The 27,775-nt window shown below is 40.7% G+C and overlaps 1 protein-coding gene across 5 annotated transcripts in view; it reads right to left on the bottom strand.

Moving 5' to 3' along the window:
• Positions 1-23,383, bottom strand: part of NR3C1 (nuclear receptor subfamily 3 group C member 1) — a 115,555-nt gene extending 92,172 nt beyond the window's left edge. For 2 of the 5 annotated variants that reach the window (XM_023515626.1, XM_023515645.1), the window contains exons 1-2: positions 21,376-21,871; positions 17,854-19,050 (exon numbers count right to left, since the gene is read on the bottom strand). In XM_023515626.1, the coding sequence (XP_023371394.1) occupies positions 17,854-19,037 (1,184 nt within the window). In that variant the 5' untranslated portion in view covers positions 19,038-19,050; positions 21,376-21,871. Of the gene's footprint in view, positions 1-17,853; positions 19,051-20,782; positions 21,034-21,375; positions 21,872-22,538; positions 22,694-23,306 lie in introns of those variants that run through there. The other 3 variants (XM_023515636.1, XM_023515632.1, XM_023515639.1) reach the window with 3 other exon arrangements.
• Between the last annotated feature and the right edge of the window lie 4,392 nt (positions 23,384-27,775).

Below are 27,775 nucleotides of genomic sequence, written 5' to 3'. Positions count from 1 at the left end.
TGTAGAGATGGGGCCTCACTCTTGCTCAGGCTGGTCGTGAGCTCCTGAACTCAAACAATCCTCCCATGCCTTGGCCTTCCAAAGTGCTAGAATCTACAGGCATACACCCAGCAGGAAGCACTCCTTTTAACAAAACATCTATCATATATGCATTTTTCAATTCCTCTTCAAACCTACAGCTAAAACATAAATCTGATAATGGCTCTAGAGGTTAAAGTCTCTATTACCTAACTATCATTACTTAGTTTGAAAGTGAAGACCATAATGGAGCCAGTTTGAGAACTATCGATTAATGAAAAAGGCTTATGAATAGGGTGGTATTACACAATGGACAGAGTTCTCAAGCAGGAATCTTTGGCATCGGGGAGTTGTCTAATCTTAAACTACATCACTAAAAATAACAGCTACCATTTCACGAGTGTTTTATTAGTGCCAAACACTTCCACGCCGTTTACACGCACCATTTCATTGTGCCCACGATTAACGTGAGGAAACGGAGGGTTTATAGAGTTATGAATTTGTTCAAGGTCACACAGTTGTTAAACCAAGGAATCCGACTGGGGAGTACTAATTCTTACCTACAGTACTAATCGTACTTGACCTTAGCTTCTTGATATGAAAAGTGAGAACTGGGTGTAAAGCTATCTGGAGTTGGAATTCTAAAATTCTATTACGACGACAGGAGCATCCTCTTCAGTGGTTTGTGTATTGGGTACAGTGATGAGGACTGGCACTTTTCCCTAAAAACGGAATGCCTCTGGGGAATATGCTAACATTAATCACTGTATCTATTCTTTGGTTTCTATATGCAGATACAGAAATGGTGAGGCTGTCTGGAAAACAAATCTCCTGCCAAGCAGTTATTCCTGACGGTTCACCACCTCCCAAGAGAAGTATGCCTTTGGGTTTTCCCTTCAGCTCCTGGTAGAGTAGGCTATAAGTAAATGTTCCGTGAATGGATAAACATTCCACAGCCTCTATTGGACAGAGCCTGAAAACTGATAGGGTTTTTTTAATGTGTCCTACAAATATTTCAAATGTAATATCCTTAGACCATAAGCTCCACAAGGGCAGAGAGAACACAGGCTTTGTTCTCTGCCGTATCCTTTGTAGCTTGAACTTGTGCCTTGTATATAGTAACTGCTCAAAGTAAGTGCTGTTCTAATTGTTATTAGGTTCCTAAAGGTTCTAGTTTCTCCTCAGACGACTAAAATCTATGTATCAAAGGCAAGGTCATACTATTTGTTCTCTCTTCTCTGTTGTTCTTTGTTCAAATAGCCAACCTAAATTGAGCACCTAAAGTGCTAGGTGCTATAGTGAAAACATTCCTTGTCATTAAAGAGACTGGGTCTACTTCAAGAGTTAAATTAGAAACATATAAAGAAAACAGTATGAGTGCAACAAACATTTATTGGGTACCTACCTACTATGTGCTAGGGACTGAGTCAGCTAGAAAGAACCATGTGTGGTCAGCAGTTGCCGGAGGATATTACCAGATGAAGGAGAGGCTGCTATGGGCTGGCAACATAAAAGAAAATGTATAAAATAAATGGCACTGGCTCGGTGCCCGTAGCTCAGTGGCTAGGGGGACCAGCCACATACACCAGGGCTGGTGGGTTTGAACCCAGTCCAGGCCTGCCAAACAACAACAACAACAACAACAAAAATAGGCTTGGCACCTGTGGCTCAAGTGGCTAAGGCGCCAGCCACATACACCTAAGGTGGTGGGTTCGAATCCAACGTGGGCCCGCCAAACAACAATGACAGCTGCAACCAAAAAATAGCTGGGCACTGTGGCGGGTGCCTGTGGTCCCAGCTACTTGGGAGGCTGAGGCAGGAGACTCACTTGAGCCCAGGAGTTGGAGGTTGCTGTGAGCTGTGATGCCACAGCACTCTACCCAGGGGGACAGATTGAGGCTCTGTCTCAAAAAAAAAAAAAAAAAAAAGCTGGGCGTTGCGGTGGGCGCCTATACTCCCAGCTATTTGGGAGGCTAAGGCAAGAGAATCACTTAAGCCCAAGAGTTTGAGGTTGCTGTGAGTTGTGATGCCACTGCACTCTACTGAGAGTGACATAGTGAAACTCTGTCTCAAAAAATAATTAAAATAAAAATAAAATAAAAGGCATTAGACTGTGCCTTGTATATAGTAACTGCTCAAAGTAAGTGCTGTTCTTATTGTTATTAGATTCCTAAGGTTCTAGTTCTCCTAAGACAACTTAAATCTATGTATTAAAGGCAAGGTCATACTATTTGTTTTCTCAATAAACTAGTCTAGAACATCAAACACCATTAAAAGCAAAGAGGAGGATACTGAATTCCAGACTGGCACGCTGGTATGTTGTGATCAATTTTGGGACTTGTGGCAATGAATTTGTTAGTGATAATGACGTATATATTTTTATTGAGAAGAAAAATATAAAGACTGAAAGGTAAGACTGTGATCTGCTATACTCCTTTGAAAACTAATTTGGAAATACCTGTTTAAATTTTAAATACACATATCCTGGACTCAGCAACTCCTCTTTGGGGAATCTAGGCTTAGAAACTGTACTTGCCATCTGTATGGATACATAGTAAAGGGTGTTAATTGGAGTCTTGTTTGTAGTGGCAAATATCATGAAGCAACCTGAATAGAATCTTGTACAACTGTATAAAAGAATGGAATCTGTATCTGTCGACCTGGAAGTGTGTGTAGGGTTTACTTTTTAGGTAAGCTGCACTGGGATAGGTGTAAGTTGTTCCCATTCTTGGGCAGTCCCAGGAGCTCACACCTATAATCCCAGCACTGGGGGAGGCTGAGGCAGGAAGATCTCTTGAGGATAAGAGTTCAAGCCCAACCTGAGCAACACAGCAAAATCCTGTCTCTGCTACTGCACCCAATCCAGCTACTTGAGAGGCTAAGGTGAGAAGATCTCTTGGGCCCAGTAATTTGAAGTGACAGTTAGCTATAATTGTGCCACTGCACTCTAGCCTGGGTGGCAGAGCAAGACTTCAGTCTCTTAGAAAAAAAAAAAAGAAGAGAGAGAAAGAGAAAGAGAAAGAAAAAGGTCTCTTCTTATATAATGCAAACAACCCAGAATGCTTGATGTGTGTCTAGGCCGCATATGCTGTGTAGATGACAGAGAAATGCAGAGGATACAGGGAGGGAGGCAGGCCGAAAGGAAGGAAAGAGAGAGACTAGGACAGGTGATGGGAATAAGCTTATTCACATTTGGGGGTATAATTTTATGTGAGGCACATGTTATTTTTGTAAATTCTCAAGAGGCATTTGCAAAAAAAAAAAAAAAAAGTAATAAAAGATCCCACTTCACAGACTACGCCTATGTGATGCTCACTTGAATTCAGACAAGCTTTCTCGGATAAAATCTACTAGGGTAGAGCTGCATGAAATTACCTATAACCCAAACCCTCCAAGGGTTCTGGAGAGTTCACGTGGCTACCGACCACACTTCATCTGGCGTATCGGTTGTGGTAGAAAGAATAAGGAGAACCAGTATGCTATGAGCAAGAGAACCACAAACAGTTTGTGATCGGGGGGACACTGAGGGCGGTGTGCTAGGAAGATTAATCCGGCAGGAGTCTGCAGAATGGATTAAGAAGGGAGAAGGGAAAACTAGGAAAACAATTAGGAGACTACTGATAAGAATAGTAAGAGTTTGAACTAGGGTGTGGCTGGTTTTTTCCTGTTGTGCTGGCTTCTCAGGGAACAGAAACTCTATTCTCTGCCGGCTTCCAGCCTTTGTACTTTAGTCTTAACCCAGTGTCAGGGTCTCTGTGGTCTGAGAAGTGTGTTTCTTATTATCTACTTTAATATTTTAACCTAAATATCAAATTTAGGGCTTCTTTCTTTTTAAATGATAAACTAATCAATACTAGTTATACTGTTCCATTTAGAATTTCACTAATTTCTCTGGCTTTGATGTTTGAGGATGTTTCTATCTTTTAAGGAAGAGACTCACCAACAGTCGCTCATATGTATATGATACTGTGTTCTCTTTCTTCTACCCTGGTCCACATGACAATACAAACCACTCCCCCCCCCTCCATTTTAAGATTATCATCTCCTAATTCTCAAGCTATTCACTATCTGGTGGCTGCCCTCTCCTTGGTCTTCCCTTCTTTTTTTTCCCCAAACACCAGAGCTGTTCATTCTTAAATGACCTCATCTGATTTTCTTGCTTTAGCAAATACTGACTGACCTTGCAATTTCTCTTTTCTGTGACTGTCTTTGCCATCTTAGGTTGAACTCTCCTGACACTCTTAGTAGACGAAATAAACTTATTCTACTAACCTTTTGAACTGCTGCTATCACAACTATGCATAGAATAAGTCAAATCTCAAACATAAATAAGCTGAAGAAAGATAATTTAGAAATTCAAGGAAAAGTAAGACACCGCTCCGCTCTCACAGTATTTGGCAATTACACACACATCTATCTGAAAAATGGGCAAAGAGATTTCTGGTTTGACTTTCTAGGGCAGTCACACAAATGCTCACAGTAGACTCATCTGCTGGAATAATCTCAATACTTATGTAAGTGAAAAACATAAAGAAGGAAGCTTCTGCTATGACAGGTTCTACAGCGAAAATTTACTATAGGTTACTATCTTGAGCCAGATTCTAAAAACCAACCAACCAAACAAACAAAACCTTCCAATCCCTTCATTTCTAAGCTTTGCCTATCCTAATTTGTTAAGTGGTGGATGTGCCAGAATTGCTCTAGAAAACTGTGAAAGGGAAATCGATTTCATTGTCTCAGAGCAAATTTAGAGATAACAATTGAAAACACATTTTCTTTACGTAAACTTTCTCTCTATATCCTGTAAATACCTGTTAGTCTTGGACTTAAGTTATCTTAATGATAATGATAGCCCCTTGGCAGATAACAGGGGCTATCATTCCTCTTAGTGTGATTCACTCTCTGCTGACATTTTCCTTTCTCTGGAAGGACCAACATCTTCTTGGTCTGCATGGCAAGTTTTTATTTAATTGGGTATTCCACATGTATTGTTTGAGGTCTCACTGTGTGCTAGATACATTTTTAGGTGCTAAGATACAGGAGTAAGCAAAGCAGACAATATCACTGTTCTCACGGAGCTTACACCGTAGCAGGTGAGCAGACAAAGATAAAAACAGTTAGATCTAGATGTTTAGGGGAAGGGAACCCTGAACACAAGAGGCTACGATTTCAGGTGGAGTAGTCAGAGATTCTCACATAACTGTTGACGTTTAAGACAGACAGAGAGAGAGAACCACATGGATGTCTGCGGAAAGAACATTCCGGGCAAAAATTACTCAGATTTGGGCTTATTAGCTGGAATATCTTTCTAGGAGAAAGAGGCCATTTCTCCTAGAAAGTAAGGTGATATTCTTAAGCCACAAGAAGAAAAAGAAGTCTTATTTATGTAGGGTACATAACCGGAGGTTACCGCCAAAACAGTGCTTTCTCCTGGTATCATATAATGTTTGAAGGACGGTAGGTACATACTACTTTCTGCCAACAGTAACTAAAGGTCTCCAGTTGGCTCATTCCTAACTAATCAGTCCTCATCTAGTCAACTCATTCTTTCCATCTTTTTCTGCCTTTGCCTCAGATTCCTTGTTACCCCTTTTCTTATTCCAAATAGCTGAATCGGTTGTTAGTTCCCCTTTATCCACACACTTTCCTCTATGAAGTTTTAGTGATGCTTTCCCGAGAATGAGCTTGAGATCCTTCAAGTGCACATTTCAGAACGCATATTGGGAAGAGGGAGAAACGGGTACAAAGATCACTGGACCGCTTTCTTCACTTCTGTATGCCCAGAACCCAGCTTGATAAATGCGTATTGCAGCAAGCAACTGGAAGGACCTTTGAGATCATCTAGTTAACCTCCCACTCCACCCATCTCAAGAATTCCTTTCCTAGAACATGTTTTTGTAGCTCTTCCACCCATAAACACTATAATGCAAGCTGCTTACGCATTTCCCAGCGTCCGTACAGAAACACTTGCAGGTATACGAAAATCAAATTTACCCAGTCACCAGAATGGAAATTCAGAATTTTCCTGTGTTTCTAACTTTTCCCTCTGGCTGCCTTATTTGCCCTGTGTGTGGTACCCTCTACAGCACTGTGAAGCTCTGTTAAATGACATTATCAGTTATAGGGCCTCCCATCTCTAACATACTGAATTAGAAATTATTTCACCTACTCTTCTTTCCTTTCTTTTAAAAGCATTTCTTCTTATTAATAGATTATATTAAAAATTTAGTACCAGAAACTGCACTAACATTGGCCCATGATATGCATTTAAGGATAGAAGCTGCCTGCTATCTTTAGTACCCAATAGAAAAATCTACTAGCTTCCCAGCTAACAAAACAAACTAGGACAGTCAAGGCTAACAAAACACAGTAAACAAACAAACAAACAAACAAGGAACCCCGGCTGACAACTGAAAGCACATCTGTCCTACTAGGGTGACTCTTTACTCCCTTTTCTTAGCAATGAAAAACTTATCTCTTGGGGAAAAATGATAAATAAGAAAACAGTTTGTATCTAGCACAATCACAAGAAACCTAATGTTCTTAAGCAGGTAGTTCTCACAAAAAAATCCTCTCTTAAGAATTTCAGTACTAGGCCTGTGCGGTGGCTCAGGCCTGTAATCTTAGCACTCTGGGAGGCTGAAGCAAAAGGATTGCTTGAGCTCAGGAGTTCAAGACCCACCCAAGCAGAAGTGGCCCCCATCTCTACTAAAAATAGAAAGGCTAGCCAGGCGTTGTGGCAGGCACCTATAGTCCTAGCTGCTCAGGGGACTGAGGCAAGAGGATCACTTGAGCCCAAGAATTTGAGGATACTGTGAGTTATGACACCATAGCACTCCGCCCAGGGCAATAGAGTGAGACTCTATCAAAAAAAAAAAGTATATCTTATTTTTAATACCACTGCTTATATCTTCATGATTTCAAAGGACAGGATCCATTCTAATGCTTGCATTTTATAAGTAGTAAACATGACTAAATTTAGAAAACAGCATTAACAACTAAAATTCACCTAATTTTTTGAAGTACTGTCAGTAGCAGCAGAAATTTTCTTTTTGGGATATGAGGACTAAAAGTAGAAAATAAAACATATGAGTTTTATATTGCAGCTGCAATTCTCTGTTAAGCGATTTATGGGTATAAACTATTTTAGTATACTTGGGTTGTTCTTGCCAGGATTGTCCGATACTTTATTCCCTGACCCTGAGGAACTGGGAAATTAAACTGTTTTGGAGATTGTTACAGGAATTCACATTGTATTTACTTTATATTTGCTGTCACCAAACGTCCTTCAAATCAAACAAGTGAAAGGCCAAGCAGGAGGCCCCCTTACTTAATCATAAAATACACACTAATGGGTATTTTACTTAATCATAAAATACACACTAATGGGGAAAAAGCAGGCTTAGAGTTGAGAGTAATCTCTTTTTTTTCTGTGCCATCTCAAGAAAAGACCATATGTAAGCTGTTAGCATAAAGTCCTTTTTTATATGGAGATAGGGTCTTCTGTTGCTCCAGCGAAAGTGCCATGGCATCCTGGTGTCTTACTGCAGCCTTCTAGGGCTCAGGTGATCCTCCTGCCTCAGCCTCCTGAGTGGCTGGGACCACAAGCACCTGCCACCTCACCTTGCTAATTTTTCTATTTTTAATAGAGACAGGGTCTCCCTCTTGCTAGGAATGGTCTTGAACTCCTGAGCTCCGGAGATCCTCCCACCTTGGCCTTTCAAAGTGCTAGGATTACTGGCATCAGCCACCACATCCAGCCTTAAAGTTCTTTAATAACTTAACAAAAACACAATTTTTTTTTTTTTTGAGAAAGAGTCTCACTTTGTCACCCTCAGTAGAGTGCCATGGCATCACAGCTCACAGCAATCTCAAACTCTTAGGCTTAAGTGATCCTCTTGCCTCAGCCTCCTGAGTAGCTGAGACAACAGGCACCTGCCACAATGCCCAGCTATTTTTAGAGATGAGGTCTTTCTCTGGCTCAGGCTGGTCTCTAACTCATGATGAGCTCAAGTAATCCATCCACCTTGGCCCCCCCAGAGTGCTAGGATTACAGGCATAAGCCACCACACTGGGTCTCAAAAACACAAATTAGAACTTAACCACCAGACCTCCGAGTAGTCAGCTGGAAGCTATGACTTATTCCAGGCATATTCAAACAAAATTAAACACTTTCTGTAGAAATACCTATATGGGTTCTTTTGAATAGCCCCAATGAAAACAAAATGTTATAATTTGAGAAAGGATTAAATTTCTAAATATATGGAAATGCTCAAATCATTTATAGTCACACAAATCAGGTAAGTGATCAAACTAAGCAATAAATACATTTTCTGATGAAGCAAGAACATTTTAGATATTTCTATGGAATAACGAATCTAATTTTCTTTTATGGCTTATAAGGTGGCTCTGAAGGCAGCTTCACATGAGGAGCAATGCACGCAGCCTCCCAAGGTGGAGGCTTAGAAATACAAAAGCCATTTGGGGTTTCTCTTTACAACAATAACAATAACAACAATTTATTTTGTCGTTCATAAACCCAGCTGGATTCCAGATGACTAATTTCTCATGTTCTAATTAAAATTTTTAAAGTTTTTGTCTAAGCAAACTATGTTTTACATTGGTATGCTTACAAATTCAAACTGCCATTTAATTTATTTCTATACTTGATTCTATTATACCTAAAAAACAGACTTATAGGGTGGCGCCTGTGGCTCAGTGAGTAGGGCGCTGGCCCCATATGCCCAGGGTAGTGGGTTCAAACCTGGCCCAGGCCAAACTGCAAAAATGAAAAAGAACAGCCAGGAATTGTGGTGGGCGCCTATAGTCCCAGCTACTCGGGAGGCTAAGACAAGAGAATCACCTAAGCCCAAGAGCTGGAGGTTGCTGGGAGCTGTGATGCCATGGCACTCTATCGAGGGTGACAAAGTGAGACTCTGTCTCCAAAAACAACAACAACAACAAAACAGACTTACAACTTTGGTTTAATCCATCAAATTTATTTTACTAATGCTTTTTCAATTATGTGATCAATAAAAAATGGTGAATGTAGTTAAGTAAGCTGCATAATCTTCCCAAATTTAGGCACTTAGTATAAAATTTGATATTCAATCTACTCAAAAGCTCTTTTTCCACACATCTTTGCTAAATAGAAGATATGTGAAAACAATTTAAAGCTGATCATTTCATTTTCATTTTCAGCCAACTAAAAGTCTCTTAATGACAAAGAATCTTTGTTCATTTGATTTTATAAGAATACTGCACAATAAAAAACAGCAGAAAAGGATATTCCAGCATTTACATTTATTAATAAAAAGATAACAATGTTGAAGTTAACAAACAAGGCTGTTAAAATTGGATTGTGTATTTGATATGTAACAAAATCCATTGAAAAGCTTTATTGAAAGAGCTACCAAAAGCCAAAACTGAAAAACAACAACAACAAAATCAATGTAAAGATAACTATCTTGGCATTTTCAAAGACTTTTAATATAGTAGTCCTTATTAAAATGAGACCAGTGGCCCTTCAAGGATTGCACATAGTAGGCACTAAGAGATTTTTAGTGCTTGGTAATAGGAAATACCAAGTATGTCATAACATACTTAGCCAATGAGGGTCATGCTGGTTTGAGCTGAGTATACTTGGCTGAGCTTTAAAAATTCCACCTTGCATTTTTATAATGCTTTTTAATTTTCAAAGTAAACACACACGCACAAATTCTGTCAGGCAAAAATGTTCTCACTTTTTTAGAGAAGTAGAAACTGACAAAAAGCAACCAGTACGCAAATACAAAGAGAGGCTTGATACTGTTTCTCCTGTATGTAGTGTTTAAAGGTTCAGTGTTGACAAATAAACATTATTAAAGAACCATGACGCCTGAGCAAGAACAAGACCCTGTCTCTACAAAACACAGAAAAATTAGCGGGGCATGGTGCCACACCCTATAGTCCCAGCTGCTTGGGAGGCTGAGGCAGGAGGTTCACTTAAGTCCAAGAGTTTGAGGTTGCTGTGACCTAGGATGATGTCCCTGCCCACTAGCCTGGGCAATAGAGCAAGACAGACCCTGGTCTCAGAAAAAGAACCATGAGGAATTTCTAATACCATGTATTAAATATTTCCCTTCAGATCAGCATTAAGGTTTCCCGGCTATTCTTTTCTCTTTTCCTTTTTAAATGTCTCAAGTTTTCCTACCTGTAAAATTAAGGCAAGTAACACTGCCTTCCATCTTACATGGATGTTGACAGAATCAGAAACCTAATACAGAAACTAGAATAAAAACTTTCATAGAGTAAAGAGACTTCAATGAGATGAATGCATGCAAGGTGCTTAGTACAGTGCTACCACATAATGAGTGCTCAGTCATTATTAGGGAAAAAATAGTAATAAAACTTACAGGGAACAGCATAGACACTGTATACTTTAAAAATATACATGTGTCAAAGTACCTTTTATGTTTATAAAAGATCTGACTAGTCTACATTACATCAATCAACTATTTGTTTCCTATCTCCAAAAGAAACCCAGATGATTAGAAAAGCCTGCTGGGAAGCTTAGATAAGTTGAGAATCAGAATATTCAACCTGGCTACATCACTAATTAATTCTGCAGTCCTTCCCTAAACACTTTCTATGGGTTTCAACTTCTCATCTGGAAGTGGATGAACTTTCAAGTCCTTTTATGCTCTAATCTAAAATCATTATACTTAACACATAAAGCAAGCTCTCAGAGCCCTGCCTTTGAGGCTCTAACAATAGCAATAGCACCAATGTCATTATTTTAAATCCTTATCTTATAAAAATACTAAATCTGGGCTTATTCTTTGTCTTCTTTTGACAACGTACAAAGAAAATGTCAAAGAACCAACGTCAGTGTATCATTCTCTACCTTAATCTATTTCACTTATCACATTGATGGGTTAATAGGCTTGCAGAATTTCAGAAACACATGCACACATTTTGAGAGCAATCGAGTCATAGGTACAAAGAAAATATTTTTTATTCCAAAATACCTAATTACCCAAGATTACAGATCATCTCTCCTCAGCATTAGAACCCAGGTATTGCATTTTTATTATAATTTAGTGTTTTTCTACTATTTCTACTATGGATAACTACATCAAATTGTTTAAAAGCGATCTGAGGGTTACACAAGACAAAGCACCCAATCATGCAATTCAAACCATGTTAAAATTAAGGGAGCCCCAATAATCGCAAAACATTAAAACAACCCCAATGACAACATAATGTGAAACAGTGTCCACAACAAACTGGTAGAGCTTTACTTTTTAACATGTGACAGTCATAAGGTCAGAAGTCATAGCATTGCTCCAACCATCATGAAATAATAAATCATGTATTAAACTGTATGTCATTTCACAACAGATTTCAAAATTTGGCTATCAAATATACTTTCATAATAGCCAACACTAAAATAGTATTATGGACAATTATGAAATCAACTAGAATAAAGGCTAATTTTATTATAAAAATAAGTTAACACATTGCAACAAACTATATGTCTTAAACGCTGCACAGTTAAGCTGAACTCTCAAGTTATCGGTTACAAAAATAAAACTTCAAAGATACTGTGTAAAATACCTAAAAGGTTTAATCATACCATTAAACCTTTTTCTCTCCTTAAATATTTTTGAGGCCCTATGCTATGAATGTAAAATATCTAATATGAGAGGTTCTTTCACTAAATTTGCATTATAGACACCATTAATCTTACTGAAACTTGCTAAAAAGAAAAAAAATATTTTAAAGCGTTCAGGGTTACTTTTTGCTCTGAGAAAAGTATGTTAAGCATGTTGCTCTACCAAGATAAGTCATCAATATTTAAATTGGCCCAGAGATAAAATTAGGGGATGACACATTTTCATTCAAAATAATTGGATTCAGGACTATATTGCAATATAGTTAAATGACTATCTAGAACTTGCCGAACCCCATAATTTATTTTGCAGGTATACAATTAAGAATTTAATTTTCCTAATCTTCCAGCAGAAAAATACATAATCCATGGAAGAACATTACCAAAGAAAAGAGTTGTTCCCCACGGTCAGTTGACACGGTAGGTGAGGTGCAGTGAAATAGGAAATGGTTCTATCAGAAGACATCACTTCAATTGCCTTCAGGTTATTAGATTTCCTTTAATTCAACAGAAGTTCCTATTTGTTAAGTTCATAAGTTTATCTTCACGTTTAGCTCAACTTAAGTTTAGGTTTGTCCCATTTTTAAATAACCATTTTTATAAAAATAAAACTTTAAATAAAAATGGGACAAACATGAACTTCACCTTAGTTAAAATAATCAAAAAGGAAGTAAAATGTGCATTATATCCTTTTCTGGTATAAAACACAGCAAGAGGTGGCTCCCTATGGGTGCCGGCCACATCCACCAAGGCTGGCCTGGCCTGGGCCTGCTAAACAACAACAACTGCATCCAAAAACAACCCAGCCTTGTGGCAGACACCTGTGGTCCCAGCTACTCAGGAGGCTGAGGCAAGAGAATCGCTCAAGCCCAAGACTTTGAGGTTGTTGTGAGCTGTGATGTCGCAGCACTCTACGGAGGGTGACATAATGAGACTCTGTCTCAAAAAAAAAAAAAAATAGCAAGAGCCAACATAACTCCATAAACAATTAGGATTATAATGCCACAACTACCAAGTTTTATTTTTTATTTATTTATTTTTATTTTTTTGCAGTTTTTGGCTGGGGCTGGGTTTGAACCTACCTCCTCTGGCATATGGGGCCAGCGTCCTACTCTTTTGAGCCACAGGTGCCACCCAACTACTGAGTTTTAGATTTCTACCTCAAATGAAAAAAATTAAATTGAAATCCTGGTGGTTCAGTCCCTTATATGATGTACACATATCTAGCCCTAAATTTCCCTCTTCTTAAACCTCTGAATTTGTGACCATTGATCCAAATTGTTGACTTTCCGACCGTTCTTAATATGTCTAAACCTTAATCTCTACCATTCCATACTCTGTTGCTCCTCCTCCTTCCCGCCTCCCCATTAGTTACAGACACCCCTGGAAATCATCTATTTACAGACATTTGTGATGGTACTGAGGACTAAAGAAAGCAACAGGTCAAACTCAGGTGTTTGGGAGTGAAGCTAACTGTCAGCAACCAATTTTGAAATGCTATACAATTAAATTTCTTTCTTAATACGTAAAAATTTTAAAATCATCATCACAAGTCCCACTGTAATCTCGTTTAGCATAGAAATAATCATAGGAAGGGAAGAAAATGCGCAACGAATCTTTTCTTTTTTAAAGAGGAAGATCTCCATAGGAATATTTTTATTTACTTGGAAAATACAAAACCTAAGTAGACTATACCAGAAGAAAATGAGAGCACTCGGCTTTCTGAAGCTACAGACATGAAGAGCGCATGGGATTTAAAAACCCTTCCGTCAAGGTCAATAAGCAATTGATTTTTTTTTTTTTTTCAGTTATAGCTTAATTCAACCAAATATTTCTTGGAAACTCTTTATGCAGCAAGATTCACCAATATATATTTTCCATGACTCAGAAATAAGGGAAGCAAGTGGTCATTAATTTAGCAAATACCTGTAAATACTACATTCCATAATTACTCTTGATGAAAATGTTACCAGGATGTCCCCAGCAGGGTAAACATTATATTCAGCACAAACCGATTTCACCTATTTAATTTGTTCAGATAATTGTAGTACATGATGAGAACTCACTGATGATTGACATTAGGTATAATCCTTAAAGTAAAAAAATACATGTTTTAAGATCTATACCCCCAGACCTATTCTAAACTTAATGTAAATCAAGATTGTCTAACATAACTGGGCTATTTCAACCATCTGCAGGCCAGAGTAGAGTAAGACTTATATAACTAACCAATTAATGCAGATACTCTGTCTTTTGCAGTAGGCACAAACTAAAATAAACTCTTTTGATCCAATCACTCCTTCACGAAAATCTCAAAAGGTCCCTAAAGTGATCTCTACCCACATACCAATTTCACGATTAATACAATTTGCATTTAACCTATATTTGATGCAAGGTTATTACGTATTTCAGAATAAGCTTTCCATAAAAATGTAGAAGCATTTGATAATATAGTGAAAGTGGTCAGACTAAAATATCTGTAACACAGACAGAACCAAAATAGCATTATAAATTTAAATTATCTTGCCAATTATAAAAATATAAGGGGACTGGCCAAAGAAACATCTTAAGAAGTGATTTCAATAAAATCTGATCACATGCTAGTCACACATTTCTGTATTAGTCATTCAACACTAAATTGACACACCTGAATACACAGTGTTTTCAAAGTTTCCTTAGCGATCATATAGTCATAACAAAGTATAGATATTTAAAAAAAAGATTCTTACCATAAAGCTAAAAATAAGTAAATAAATAAGACCCCAAATAAAATCTCCTTCAACCTTCCAAAATCACTTAATTTAGTGAAAATAAGATATAGTAAGCTTTAAAGACATGGAAACATCCCTTGCCAGAACCTTTAGTAGGAAAGGAAAAATAAAATGGAAAGAAAGTCTCCATTAAAAAGGGGGTAAATCATTGTCAAAACAAAAATAAAAAATCTCTTTATGTAAATTTTTTTGGAGAAAACATTCAACATGTTAGTAAGAAAAATAAGAAAGGGACAGAATTTGTCTCACTCTGTGTTTGTACAGGTCTTCAACTTCATTAATTTTAGAAAAATTAGACACAGATGTGGTTAATGAGAGACGTTAAAAACTCCATAAATTTCAGTCACTTTATTAAGCGCCAATCATCAAAACCCTAGACTCCACCTAAGACTCAACTGACAAGTTCATCCTGCATCACTTTCTCTCCAGTAATCCCACCCTTCAGGAAACAGACTTTTTAAAACGCTAAAATTTCTATATAATCCTAATAAAATCTCTAATTCCACTTAAAACTATTTCCTTTTCTCTATGTCTTTTTGGCTGAAGAAAAGAAAATGCTAAAGTAACACAATGATGAAGATCAAATTATGCAAAAATATGCCTTCTCTGATGTTATCAGTTTATGCTAACCTTACTGAATTTCGGTATTTAAAAAAGCATAAAGTTAGAATGTCTAGTTAATTGTACTTCAAAATGGACTCAAGCATCGGTCAGCTTTCCATTGTTTTACTGTCAATAAATTTAAACCCTAAAAAAAAAAAAAGCTTTACCATGCTCCATTACAACATTCAGAATTTTATAATTTAGTAGGACAACTCTAGGTTGTGGTACATGTTGACACATCTGAAGAACTTGCCTTTGGCCAGAGAATAAGGTGTGTTTTTTTGTTTGTTTATTTTTAAGCATTCTCATAAACAGCAATTTCAGGTTGCATTTTAAAAAGTCAAATTACGATTTATGCTATTTTTTAAAAAATTGATGCTTTTTTTAATTTAAAAAGAATTCAAGTGATGTTATCAGTGGCATTTAATATTTTTACATCTAAAGTCAGAAAGTCAGTATTCAATCACGTTGTGGTCTCAAAGCGTGGATTTATTTGCTGATCACTCAGGATCACTGATCACAGCTGCTGTTTGGCTAGAATCGTGTAACATACAGAGAAGAGAAAGCAGCCAATGTTTAGTTACATCAAGGCTGTTGTTTGTAAAAAATACACTAATTCAATGATGATTTTAAAAGAAACATGGTTTCTATTTATTTGGGTGAAGCTTCCTTCAAGATAATCACAGTTCCCAGTGTTAAGTTAATGACTTGAGGTAAAAAATTTTCAAACATTAGCGAATGATCCTGTACAAGGTATTAGGCCTTTTTGTCAGGCAGGACACAGACTAGTGATAATAATTCCAAATCACACACTGGCATAAAAATAATAATTTCATTGGATATTAAAAAACTAATTCTAAAGAGCCACATCATCGCCTCACCTATTTCCATAAGGTTGTTATAAGGCATGCCATATGTCACAAGGGACTGCAAAAGTTAAAGTATTATTTATCGTTAATGATTTAGGGTAACTATGATGTTCACCGACAACTCCATATCCTAGATTTTAGAGGGTTTAAGGACAGTTCACGGTGAATGAAAAATGAGTTTTTTTCCATGCCTTTTTTTAACAGTAAGGAAAATCAAAACAACAACATGGGCTCTATCAGAACAAAATGCATTAATAATCCCTACACATTTCCTAAAATGTAGTATCTTTCTTTGTACCAGTTTTGTTTTATAAATCAATGTGCTGGTATCCTATAAGATAGCTTAATCAAACGGACCCTACTTAACTGTTAAGAAAACAAGCACATGAATTCCACTGCCAAAAATGTGAGACTGAAAAATTTAAAACACAGCATGTCTTTTAATATTCAAACACAACAGCTTATGCAATAAGAAACATCTCAAATCTCCTTACTGAAAACATTTTAAATCTTCAGTTCAGAAAGACAATAATAAAAAATTGTCTTCTTCCAAGATAATTATTATTTAAATAATAGATTAGTAGGAAGTTTGCATCAAGACAAGAACCGAGCTTTTTTTTTTTTTTTTTTTTCCTTTTGGTCATAACTAAGCCTTTTAGAAGAATAGGACATAGCCTAAAACCACATCTAAATTTTTTTTCCTAAAAAGAAAAGGTTCCCGGGTAAAAAGGAAAAAAAAAAGACATACCTCAGTGTAGAATACCTTTCACAGAAAAAGTATTTTAAAGAGTTTAAGCTCAATGACAAATTGTCACTAACATTTAAGAAAAAATCTGAAATGGTTACATACAAATAAATCACTGTGTGATTTTTTTCCAAAAAAAAAAAAAAAAGCACCACTGGTGACAGTCATCTCTTGTCACTCACTACAATCCACATTTTTCTATTTTCCTCACACTTAAAAAGGATGTACAGTCTAGCACTTATCTGAATTGGGGATGGGGGAGAATAAGGTAAATATCTGAACTGGGTATGGGGGAGGATAAAGTAAAGAACTTAACCTGTACCAACAGAGATATCTAAATTTAGGATTTTTTCTGGTAATCCATCTTGATGAGGTCAGACAGAAATGTCAGTGTACTTAACACACAACTGAGTAAAAAGAAGAGAGGAACCAAACAAGCACTGAGAATTGAATCTTAACAATTTGGGCCATCAGTTACCTACTTCAGAACTTACAGGAACATCTGAAAGTAAAATTTTGTTTTGCACCATGTTGCCACTAATTTCTTTCTTACAAAGACTTATCGGAGGGCACAGCTGATCTACTTCAAATTGGGAACCCTGAGAGCAAGACCCGTGTCTGATACCAAGGTTTGGGGCACTGTTCACCAGGCTGCTACAGCAGTCTCAGAACTCAAATTCTTCCACAGAAGGTTCAGTTTGAAGAACTGGGCTTCTTGTCAGTACTTTTAACTTTTAACCCTTTAGTCTCATACCAACACTTCACAGATGCCAAATATAGCAGTACAACTTCTAATTATGTAATTAAAAGTATTTTTTATTATAATGCAAGAGCATATTCTAAAACAGCTACATGAAAATACACAAAAATATATTACCACATTCCACTCACTTGAATTTATACAATCTATACTTCAGAGATCTGTTAATATCTGAGCAATATTATTTTAAAGTTTTTAATGAGATGTTGACTACTGGCTAAGGGGATACTGAATCCCACTAGTTAAGGAAAAAAACCTGAAGTGATTATATATAAATTACATTGTCTATAATGTCTACATTCAAAAGACCACTTTAACTGACTCACATAAAAAAGCACATGTATCTCTAGAGAACAGATACAAAAAAAAGTTTCCTATCTATTAACCCATCTCAAATGTATAATTTTTAAGAAACAAAAAAGTATTAATCTTACCTTGAATAGCCGTTAGAAAAAGCTGATCGACCAGGGAAGTTCAAAGTCCCCAAGGGAGTCAAGGTGTCATCTCCAGATCCTTGGCACCTATTCCAATTTTCGGAACCAACAGGAATTGGTGGAATGACATTAAAAATAGGCTTCTGATCCTGCTGTTGAGAAAGGGATGCTGTATTCATGTCATAGTGGTACATCTGTCCTCCAGACGTACTCACACCATGAACAGAAATGGCAGACGTTTTATTACCAATTATGTTTGCCCCAGAAAAGTTTGCCTGACAGTAAACTGGGCCTAATTTCTCCTGCTTAATTACACCAGGGGTGCAGAGTTCAATGAAATCTTCTTTTTCTGTTTTCACTTGGGGCAGTGGTACACTGTTAGGGCTTGATAAGATCAGATCTCCATTATCCTTAATTTTAGGCTTAGTGTCTGGTAAAATGAGAGGCTTACAGTCCTCATTTGAGTTTCCTTCCAAAAGGAATGGATCATCATCTCCTTCCAAAGGAGAAAGCAAACAGTTTTCATCTATTAACAGGTCTGATCTCCATGGACTCTCGTTCGTCTCTTTACCTGGGGATCCAGAAGAAAACTCCAAATCCTGCAAAATGTCCAAGGTGCTTTGGTCTGTGGCATACAATTTCACATTGCCACCATTGGTACCAGTCTGGCCCTTCAGATTTTGCTGCTCTGAAGCTATATCAGAGAGAGTTTTTTGACAGTCCTTCTCTGTAGGGGCAGAAGCAGCAGCAGATGCTGAACTCTTGGGCTCCTCAGGAACACTGGTCGACCTACTGAGGTTTGCGATGCTTTCTTCCAGGAGCCGAAAGTCTGTTTCCCCAGAGGAAAGGCTGATTTGGCCCTGCTGTGGAAATCCCAGGTCATTTCCCATCACTTTTGTTTCTGGCTCTCCCATATACAGTCCCATTGAGAGTGAAACTGCTTTGGACAGATCCGGCTGCTGGACATTGCTTACTGAGCCCTTCGGAAAATCAACCAAAAGTCTCTGCTGCTTGGAGTCTGATTGAGAAGGAATAGCCAGTGAGGGTGAAGATGCAGAAACCTTCGCAGTGGCTCCTCCCCTTAGGGTTTTATAGAAATCCATCACATTTCCCCTCTCCTGACTGAGCACACCGCTGGGGACTTCTTCTCTACTGGGAGGAGTTAATGATTCTTTGGAGTCCATATGTTAGTATCAGCTACAAAAAAAAAGGGGGGGGGGACACAGTGAGCTCTAAAGTCATATTATCTCTGTGATCCAATTAGTAAGAGATGCCCTGTTAAATGAACCTTTTAGTTAATTCCGAATCAAATTCTTTGTTATCAGAAGAGTAGTTTCTATCCTCCGGAATAAAAAGCCACGTCTCCTGCTCCCATTCAACGTGCCACATTTAAAAGTACAATGTAGTCCATTTGCACAGCTGAGGATGAAATTGGTCTCCACTAAGCTGGGCTATTCATCCTGCCACTAGTTGAACTCATAGCTTTGTTAATTACAGACATTATAATTCATTACATCTGATTATTCTAAAGGTTCAAGTTGTGTCAAAGTATTTAATTTTTTAAAAAGTGTGATCATTAAAATTCCTACCTTTTTCAATTGAGGCTGTTTGCTTTTCTAAGAACCAATACATATAACACTTTGTAAATACTATACTAGAATTTTCAACCCCCAATTATTTCTAAATTCCCCTCCTACCAGCTAAGTCACATAGGCAGCCTTTTAAGTACAACCTATTGTTGAACCACGCACATTTTATTTGAAAAATAAACAGTGCTGATCTGCTTATCTCATTTTTAACCCATATTCCTGACTTTGCTATGCCAGTCTGATGGTGCCTATCTTCAAATTTTGGATATATAAAATGAGATGCATTGTATATAGCACAACTAAAATTTTAATTTAAAAAATAAAAGAACGTGTAGTAACTTCTCACCACAATTTTAGCTTATTTAAATTTATCTTAAATATCGCTGTCTGAATCCTTAGCATAACTCGCAATAACATCCAGATTAGGCTGCATTTATTTTTTTAATTGGTTGAGATCCTCGCTATAAAATACTATTATATATTTATTACTATAAGTTCTTTCCTTCCCAAATACTCTAGTACTCAAACGTAGAAAAACCCAGAACTGTAAAATTACATTCTCATAGGTCAAAGTAAAACAGTGTCCAGTAAAATGCTCAGAATCACTCTCTGTGCACTCTAACTCTTCACCTATCCCAATTAGGAGCCTATTTTCAAGAGAATTCGGTTGCTAGTATATCGCTAAAAATCGGGATGTTTTAAGAGACGGGCGAAGACTTTGACAAGCACATTTGGGATATTATAGTCAAATGCCATCCAATAAAAGGAAACTCTTCCTATATGGTAACACTAAAAAGCATAAATGCCCCTGGCCCTCACCGAAAGGTGAAGGTGATGAAGGTGGACCGAGGGGTGGGGAAACTATCACTACGAATCTTCAGGGTAACTGCTCATCTCCTCACTCTCCACTGTTTATCTGACAGCGATCTCTAAACACAAGGTATCAAATGGAGACTAATGAATTTCCACGCCGCTTTTTTGACAGCTGCCTTCAAACCCGAAACCAAAACAATACTTTCTAAAACGAAACGCTCCCTCGGGCGACATTATCCCCCAGTTTAGCAAATAACCCTGCCACTCTAATGGGCTCCAACGAACCATGCCAAGGGGTCTTATGTAGTATTACAAGGCTGCAGTTATCAAGTCTGCAACCTCAAACGTCAAACTAGCGCTTGGTAAAAATCGCAGCACCAAACTCTTACGGTCAGGGAATGTCTTTTTTTAAAAGGGGCGACTTAATTTCAGGCTCGAAATGATGCCAAACACGAAAAAAAAAAAAAAAAGCCCTTGGGGTGGGGGGAGAAAAAAAGTGCGAGGTTAGAAAAGAAATGTGCCCAGACCTGTTGAGTTCTCCCTCCGACACGCCCACTTGTACCAGATAACGCGAGCCCCGGCCGAAGTCTCCGAGTCGCAGGCTGTCACCCTCGCGTGTGTCCACTCACACCCCCCACACGCCCGCCCGCAGCCAGGCGCGCGGCGGTCCCGACAGCGGCCCCGACCGCGCTCGGGCGCGCCAGGGTGGAGGGAAACATTCGGGCGCCGAGACTTCAGACGCGGCTTAGCGTTCACCAGAAAAATGGTTGTCAGGGTGGCCCCGGGGGCGGGGGGAGAAAGGGCGACTTGGGGAAAAAAGAACAGACCAGGGTTCCCGCCTGGAAACGAGAGGCTTGAAACGCCCCGGCAGCCCGCAAGGCTCCCCGGGCAGTCCGAGCTCAGGTTCCTCCCCCTCGGCTCCGCCGGGGGACGGCAGCGGAGGGAGAGGAAGAGGCCAGCGCTGTCACCCGCGCGCTGCCCTTTCGTCACCGTCACCCGGCCCTCGCCACCCCCAACCCCCACTCCCGGAGGCTAATAAAAGTTTGCAGGCTCCCGCCGCGGCCCCCGACTCGGCCTCCGGTGCCCACGGCACCTCGGGGAGCGAGCCCCCGCCTCTTACCTCTGCCAGCGGCGCCGCTCACCCGCCACCGTCCGCAGCTCCCACCGCAGCCGAGATAAACAACTTAGCGTGTGAAAGCAGGAGGAGCAGGAGGGAAATATTTTTTTCTAAAAAAAGGAAGTAAACAGCCGCCCCCTTCTCCATGGGGGGAGGGGAGAGCCCCTATTTAAGAAAGTCTCCCATTTCCCAACTGACAGGCCAGCCCTCCGCCCCTCTCCCTTCCCAGTCCGCAGGTCCGGGCTCCCGGGCGCGCGTCCCCTGTCCCGGCGTTTCGGCCGCTCCGGTAGCCGCGTCTCCTTCCACCCACTGAATCCGTCCCCGACGGGCGGGCGGTGACTCCACTCGGGCTCCAGTCACAGACACGAGCTCGCAAAATGGAGGAGGAGGCGGCGGCGGAGGGCAGGGAGCGCGGAGCAGCGAAAGGGCAGCCCGGCCTGGGCGGGCGAGCGAGCGGGACCGAGCGGGGGGCGGGTGGAGGCGGCGCCACGGCGCGCACACACTCGCACACACGCGCTCCCACTCCACCCCCGGCCGCTCCCCGCCCGAGGGGCCGCGCGGCGGCCGCGGGGAACGGTGCAACCTGTTGGCGACGCTTGGCAACTGCAGGGGCGCCCGCAGCCCCCGCCCTCGCGCCGTCCGCGCGGGCCCCGCCACCCGGGTCCCGACGGCGCCTGCACGCCCGCGACCCTAGGCATTGCCGCCCGCTAGGCGCGCGGGGCTTCTCCTCGTCCCCCAGCCCAGAAGAAAGAAAGTGAGGCGGAGGCGGGGGCGGACCTGGTCTCTTTGGGGCGCTTTGGAGAGGGAGACCGAGTTTCTCTAGTTTCTCTTCTCGCAGACTGCTTCCCGCCCCCGCCCAGCTCCGCGGCTCAGGACCCACTCTGGAGCTCGCCTTATCCCTCGGCGGTAACCTCCGCCAGCGCCCCCGCGGGTGACAGCGCGCGGGCTAGGACAGCCGGGGCGCTGCCCGCAGCAGTGCTGCGGGGTGGTCCGCGCCGCCGCCCCAGGCCGAGTTGCGTGAAGTGTGTCACTTCAAAAGGGACTACGGGGTTGCACAGAAACGGTGCCGCAGCCTCCCGGCCCATCTTGGGAGCTGGTCGGCCAGACACGCCCTCTGGGGAAGCTTAAGGGAGGGAGGGTAGAAGTGGGGGTCAGCGCATACGTACTCTGGGCCGGGGGGAGTTGCGTGCTGGCAGGTCCCCCACCCCCGCATCGTCTGGGCTGCCCGATCTGCAGCCGTCGCCGCCGCGCTCTCGCACCCGCAGAGAAGTTGCAAAGCAGAACCCACCCTCCCCCGCGCTCCGACCGTCCCCCACCCTCTTCCCTCGAGTCTGCTAGGCGGCGGCGGCGGCAGAAGGAGGAGCCGCCTGCCAAGTTTAACCCCCACCCCTCCTTCACTCCCTCCCGGCGCGCTCACACTCGAAGGAAGTTGCACGCCAAATGCAAAACCTCCAGCGAGCTGGATTTCTTTGCACTTCTTTATTATGATTAAGAAAGCAGGGGATGACAGGCCTAAAAGCAAGTTGCAGGAGACACAGTAAGTTGCTGGCTAAGAGTCCTCCCCTCACCGCAAACTCCTGACCTCCCTTTCCACCCCCACCAAGGCAGACGTCCAAGTTCCCGGTGAGGCCCCTTCCCCGAATCTTGACATTTGCAACCCTGGACTCAAATCGTAGCTCACCCTATCGCGTTCGTCAGACCCCCGCCCCTCCAAATAAAACAAAACACACGCAGCTTTAAAATGTCAGCGTTAAACTCTCTCCAGCTGTTTGTTTCGCGCCTCCCCCAGTCCGAGGGAAACACGTGGCCCATCCCCAAAGAGAGGAGTGGGGTGTGGGGAGAGGGGTGACCGCGCGGGTTGCCCCCGCCCCAGCCACCTTCCCCAGCTCGCCGCGTCCGGAAGGCTTGGGCGATCCCAGGACGGAGCCTCCTACCTTGTGCGGTACATATTATGATTTTTGTGACTCGGGGAAAGGTTGTGCGGTGTTGCTTTAGGGTTTGAGGAGGTAACTTTTGCGCCCCCACAGGTGACAGCTCTTGCCAGCTACTGACAGGGGCGGGGGCTGCCGCTGCTCCACCCAGTCCCTGCCCGGGGCTCGGCGGCAGCCACTCTCGCTCCTCCCGCGGCGCTCGCACTCTGATGGTAGCCGCCTCCACTCTGACATCTAGTAGACGATTGGGGAAACGCGTGCCGGAAGCCTTCCGCCGCCATCTTGGTAGAGGACGGTGACGCCAGGCCGGCCCCGCGGCCACCATCTTGGCAGGGGTTCTCGGTCACGGGGTATCCTAAATCGCCCTTTCTAGGGTCTGAAGGATAAACTCTGCCCTAGGCCTTGTAAGATATGAAAGGAAAGAACTGGGCTTTCAGTAACCCCCTAGTCTGGAGATGATCTATGGCGGGCCTCCTCCGGTGAAATTCTGCAGCCGCCATCTTGGCAAAGGAAGAGAAGTTGGCTGCCTGGCAAAGGAAAAAGGTACCAAAGCCTAAGCCAACGTAGAACCTTAGGCCAGAAGAATTTTTATGAAGGGCACTGATCACCTCCCTGTTTACAACACTCCCTTCTGGATCCAGAAGAGAGGCTCCTCTTCTATCTCTTGGCGCACGTCAACCAGGAGGCCCTTGTTATGGTGGATGCTGTGAGACCCTGTGGACGCTACTTTGCCTACTTGCAAGTTTTTCAGACTTCTGAGTCTTGAGCATTAGAATCAGATGTCTCGCACGGATTCGATCCCTAAACTACCAGCAGTTTCATAGGAAAAAACATGAAGACCCAACCCTACAATAATTTGTTACATGTTTTAGAAGTGAGTTAGATAATTATGCAAATAGTTGTCCTTGTACATCTATCTGCTTAAAAGAACTAAGAATTCTGTTAACATATATAGGTATACCTACAATCATCTAGTAGATATCTTTTTCTTGTACCATCAACCTATTTAACTGCTGAATTTCTGCTCTGAGAAAAGAATCCACCTCATTTCTCACTCTCATACACACCCAAATTCTAAGTGATTGATAGGTACCCTTTGCTTTAATTTATGATTTTTCAAGAGTCCTCATTAACACTCTCTCCCATATTTTCCTGCAGATACAGCAAATCTTAATACGGAGAAATACTCATAGTTTTAAAATTAAAAATGTCATTGAAAACAATTAATTGAGAAAAATATGCAATTTTCCTAAACGTTTTCTTTAGTGATATGCCTGTTAATTTTTAAATTTGACAGAAAAGAGTTCCCATTCTTTAGTCTTTCACATAAACTGTAAATTAATTAACTCATGTCTCTTTTTAAGACTAATAAGAATAGTTATGATTTATGGCCTACATTTGACATTTACAGTCAACAGTTGAATGAGATCTTATTTGATTTTGCAATATGAAAAAACTGGGTAGTACTGTGGCTCAAAGGAGTAGGACACTGGCCCCATATGCCAGAGGTGGGGGGTTCAAACCCAGCCCCAGCCAAAAACTGAAGGAAAAAAAAAAAGAAAGAAAGAAAGAAAAAAAGAAAGCAATATGAAAAAAACTGAGTTTTACAGAGGTTGATGCTTGTGTAAATTAACCCAGCTCCTATATATTTAGAATGAAATTAGACAATAATAAAGAGGTTTTCCTCATTGATGTCTTAATTTCCATGAAGCAGTATATCAATCCTGTGATAGACTTACAATAAACACTTACGGAATTTAATTCAAGAGGTGATATCCAGTGTACTGGAAAGGACATGAGATTTTCATTGTAACAATAACACAGATCTAACAAAAGTTAACATTTATTGAGCATGTACTGTCCAGCAAGCACTACCAAAAGTGTTTAATGCCCAATGTCTGAAGTCTTCAGGTATAACATTTACTAATCTGTAACATTTATCTAATCTTGTAATTACAAGATAAGAAATAAGATGAATTGCCATGTGAGGGGGAATGAATGAAGGTGAGGCATTCAAACTCTGTCAAGGCAAGGATCTGATCTGGCTTGTTGAGGGCAGTTATGTACTGGTCCTGGAACAAAGCCTACTACATAGTAGGCACTCAGCGGATATTTGCAGGGTTGTAATAACACTGAGTCAATGAGTTGACTAAATGCAACATTTTTACTAGGTCATTGTGGTGGCCAAATGAATTAATAAAAAGTGTGCTAATAGTACTCGGGATCCTCATGTTTGTTGTCTTGGGTTTAAACATCTGAGTGCTGTAATTAAAAAAAATATTAACAGATCAGATCCATTATTGTATGTTCCTACAGAACCCCATACATGTATGTTACTTGGGTAGCACATTACAGTGATAATTTGTTACTTGTGTATGCATTTATTTAAATTTCTGTCTCCCTCACTAGAACACAAGCTCTGGGAAGGCAGGTACTAAGCTTGTTTGTTCACCACTGTATCAGTTGTGCATAGTGGTGTTTGTTGAATAAATGGGTATAATCTTAGGGACTGTGTCCTAAGGCCAAGAAAACCTTGAGCTTGAATAGTGACCAATCCACCTTTTAAAAAACATTTATATAGTAATGAATTATCCAAGTGAGTTTTCTCCTTCTGTTCATCTCTTTTATGATCTCCATTTTCTCTAAAATGATACAAGCTGCACCGCCAGATTACCCCTGCAAAACATCAGTTAAATCCTACCATGATTAATTATTCAAGTACATGTATATATTCCAGTATTACTTAGATCCCAACTTTTAGTCTGCCACGTGTATTTAAGAATATCGCCTTTTACCTGCCCCTTTGTAAGAAGATGAAGCCACCTACCTGATATGATTGGACTGTATATTAGACTATTTATGCTGCTATGAAAGAATACCCGAGGGTGGGTAAATATAAAGAAAAGAGATTTGGCAAGGTGAAGTGGCTCATACCTGTAATCCCAGTGCTTTGGGAGGCCAAGGCAGGAAGATCACTTGAGGCTAGGAGTTTGAGGGCCCATCTTTACCAAAAAAAATCATGAAATTAGCTAGCCATGATGGCACATCCATGTAGTCATGGCTCCTTGGGAGGATAAGCTGGGAGAATCACAAGAAGACAAGAGTTTGAGGTTACAGTGAGCTAGGACCATGCCATTGTTCCAACCTAGGCAATAAAGTGTGATCCTGTCCAAAAAAAAAAAAAAAATGGAAATGTGTATTTAGCTCATGGGTCTGTAGGCTGTACAAGAATTCTGGTGCCACCTTATGATTCTGGTAAGGGCTTCAAGCTGCTTCCACTCAATGGTGGAAGGCAAAAGTGAGCCAGCTTGTACCAATCACATGGGGGTGGGGAAGCAGGGGAAGGAGGTGTCTAGCTATTTTTAACAGCTCTCTTGAAAACTAATAGCAGGGGTCCTCAAACTTTTTAAACAGGGGGTCAGTTCACTGTCCCTCAGATCATTGGAGGGCAGGACTGTGGGCCCCGGACGAGTCGGCTGCTAAGCAGGACACCTGCAGGTCGGATAAATGTCCTAGGCGGGCTGCATGTGGCCGACGGGCCGTGGTTTGAGGACACTTGACTAACAGAGTGAAAACTACTCATTATCACAAGGATGACACTGAGCCATTATGAGAGGTCTGCTCACATGATCCAAACCTCTCTCCCTAGGCCCTACTTCTAACATTGGGGACCAAACTTCAACATGCGATTTGAAGGGGAACGAATATCTAAACTATTATATAATCAGTCCAATATTTAGTTAAATTAAAAGGTTAGTTAAAGCAGGGAAATGGTAAAAAAGATCAGCTATATATCTTTTTGCAACCTAAACTCTATAATTAAACATTTATTTATTAATCTTTGGTGATGGTCTGAACCATTTGTGACTCCACTGACGCGTGGCTCACTTGAGCCCATGATGTGAGTCTCTGTCTTTTTTAGCACGGGAATAAATTATACCTATAGTGCATTGGCATATCATAGCAGTGAAAAGCCAGATTATCCGGGCCAAATACAGTCCCCCCCACTAAGAGAAATGTAACTTTGGGCAATCTCCCTAATTCTCGGTCCCTCAGTGTCCATTATCTATAAAATGGAAATAATCATGGTAGCAACTTATTATAAAGGTTAAACAAGTTTCTACAATGAACAGTATAAAAAACTCATAACTGAAAATAAATTAGATTGTGAAAAGCTAAAAAGAAAAGGAAAAGATTAAACAAGTTTGATATGTATGACATACTTAGACTAATTCTTGGGACATAGTAAGCGTTCAGTCATTGTTAGCAATTATTATTAATCTGTAGTATTACTATTTTCCTTGTTTTTTTTTTAAATGGAGCAAGAAATTCAAGGCATCCCTTATCTGAAATGCTTAGAGCTAGAAGATTTTGGATCTTACATGTTGACTTGGTAGTATGTACGTACATATTGTGAGATGTCTTGGGAATGGAACCCAAGTCTAAACCAGAAATTCACTTACGGTTCCCAT

The sequence above is a fragment of the Otolemur garnettii genome, unplaced genomic scaffold, assembly GCF_000181295.1.
Source record: "Otolemur garnettii isolate 467f Iridium unplaced genomic scaffold, OtoGar3 scaffold00003, whole genome shotgun sequence".
Lineage (NCBI taxonomy): Eukaryota > Metazoa > Chordata > Mammalia > Primates > Galagidae > Otolemur > Otolemur garnettii.
Note: the sequence above shows the minus strand (reverse complement) of the source record. Positions and strands in the feature narration are given on the sequence as shown.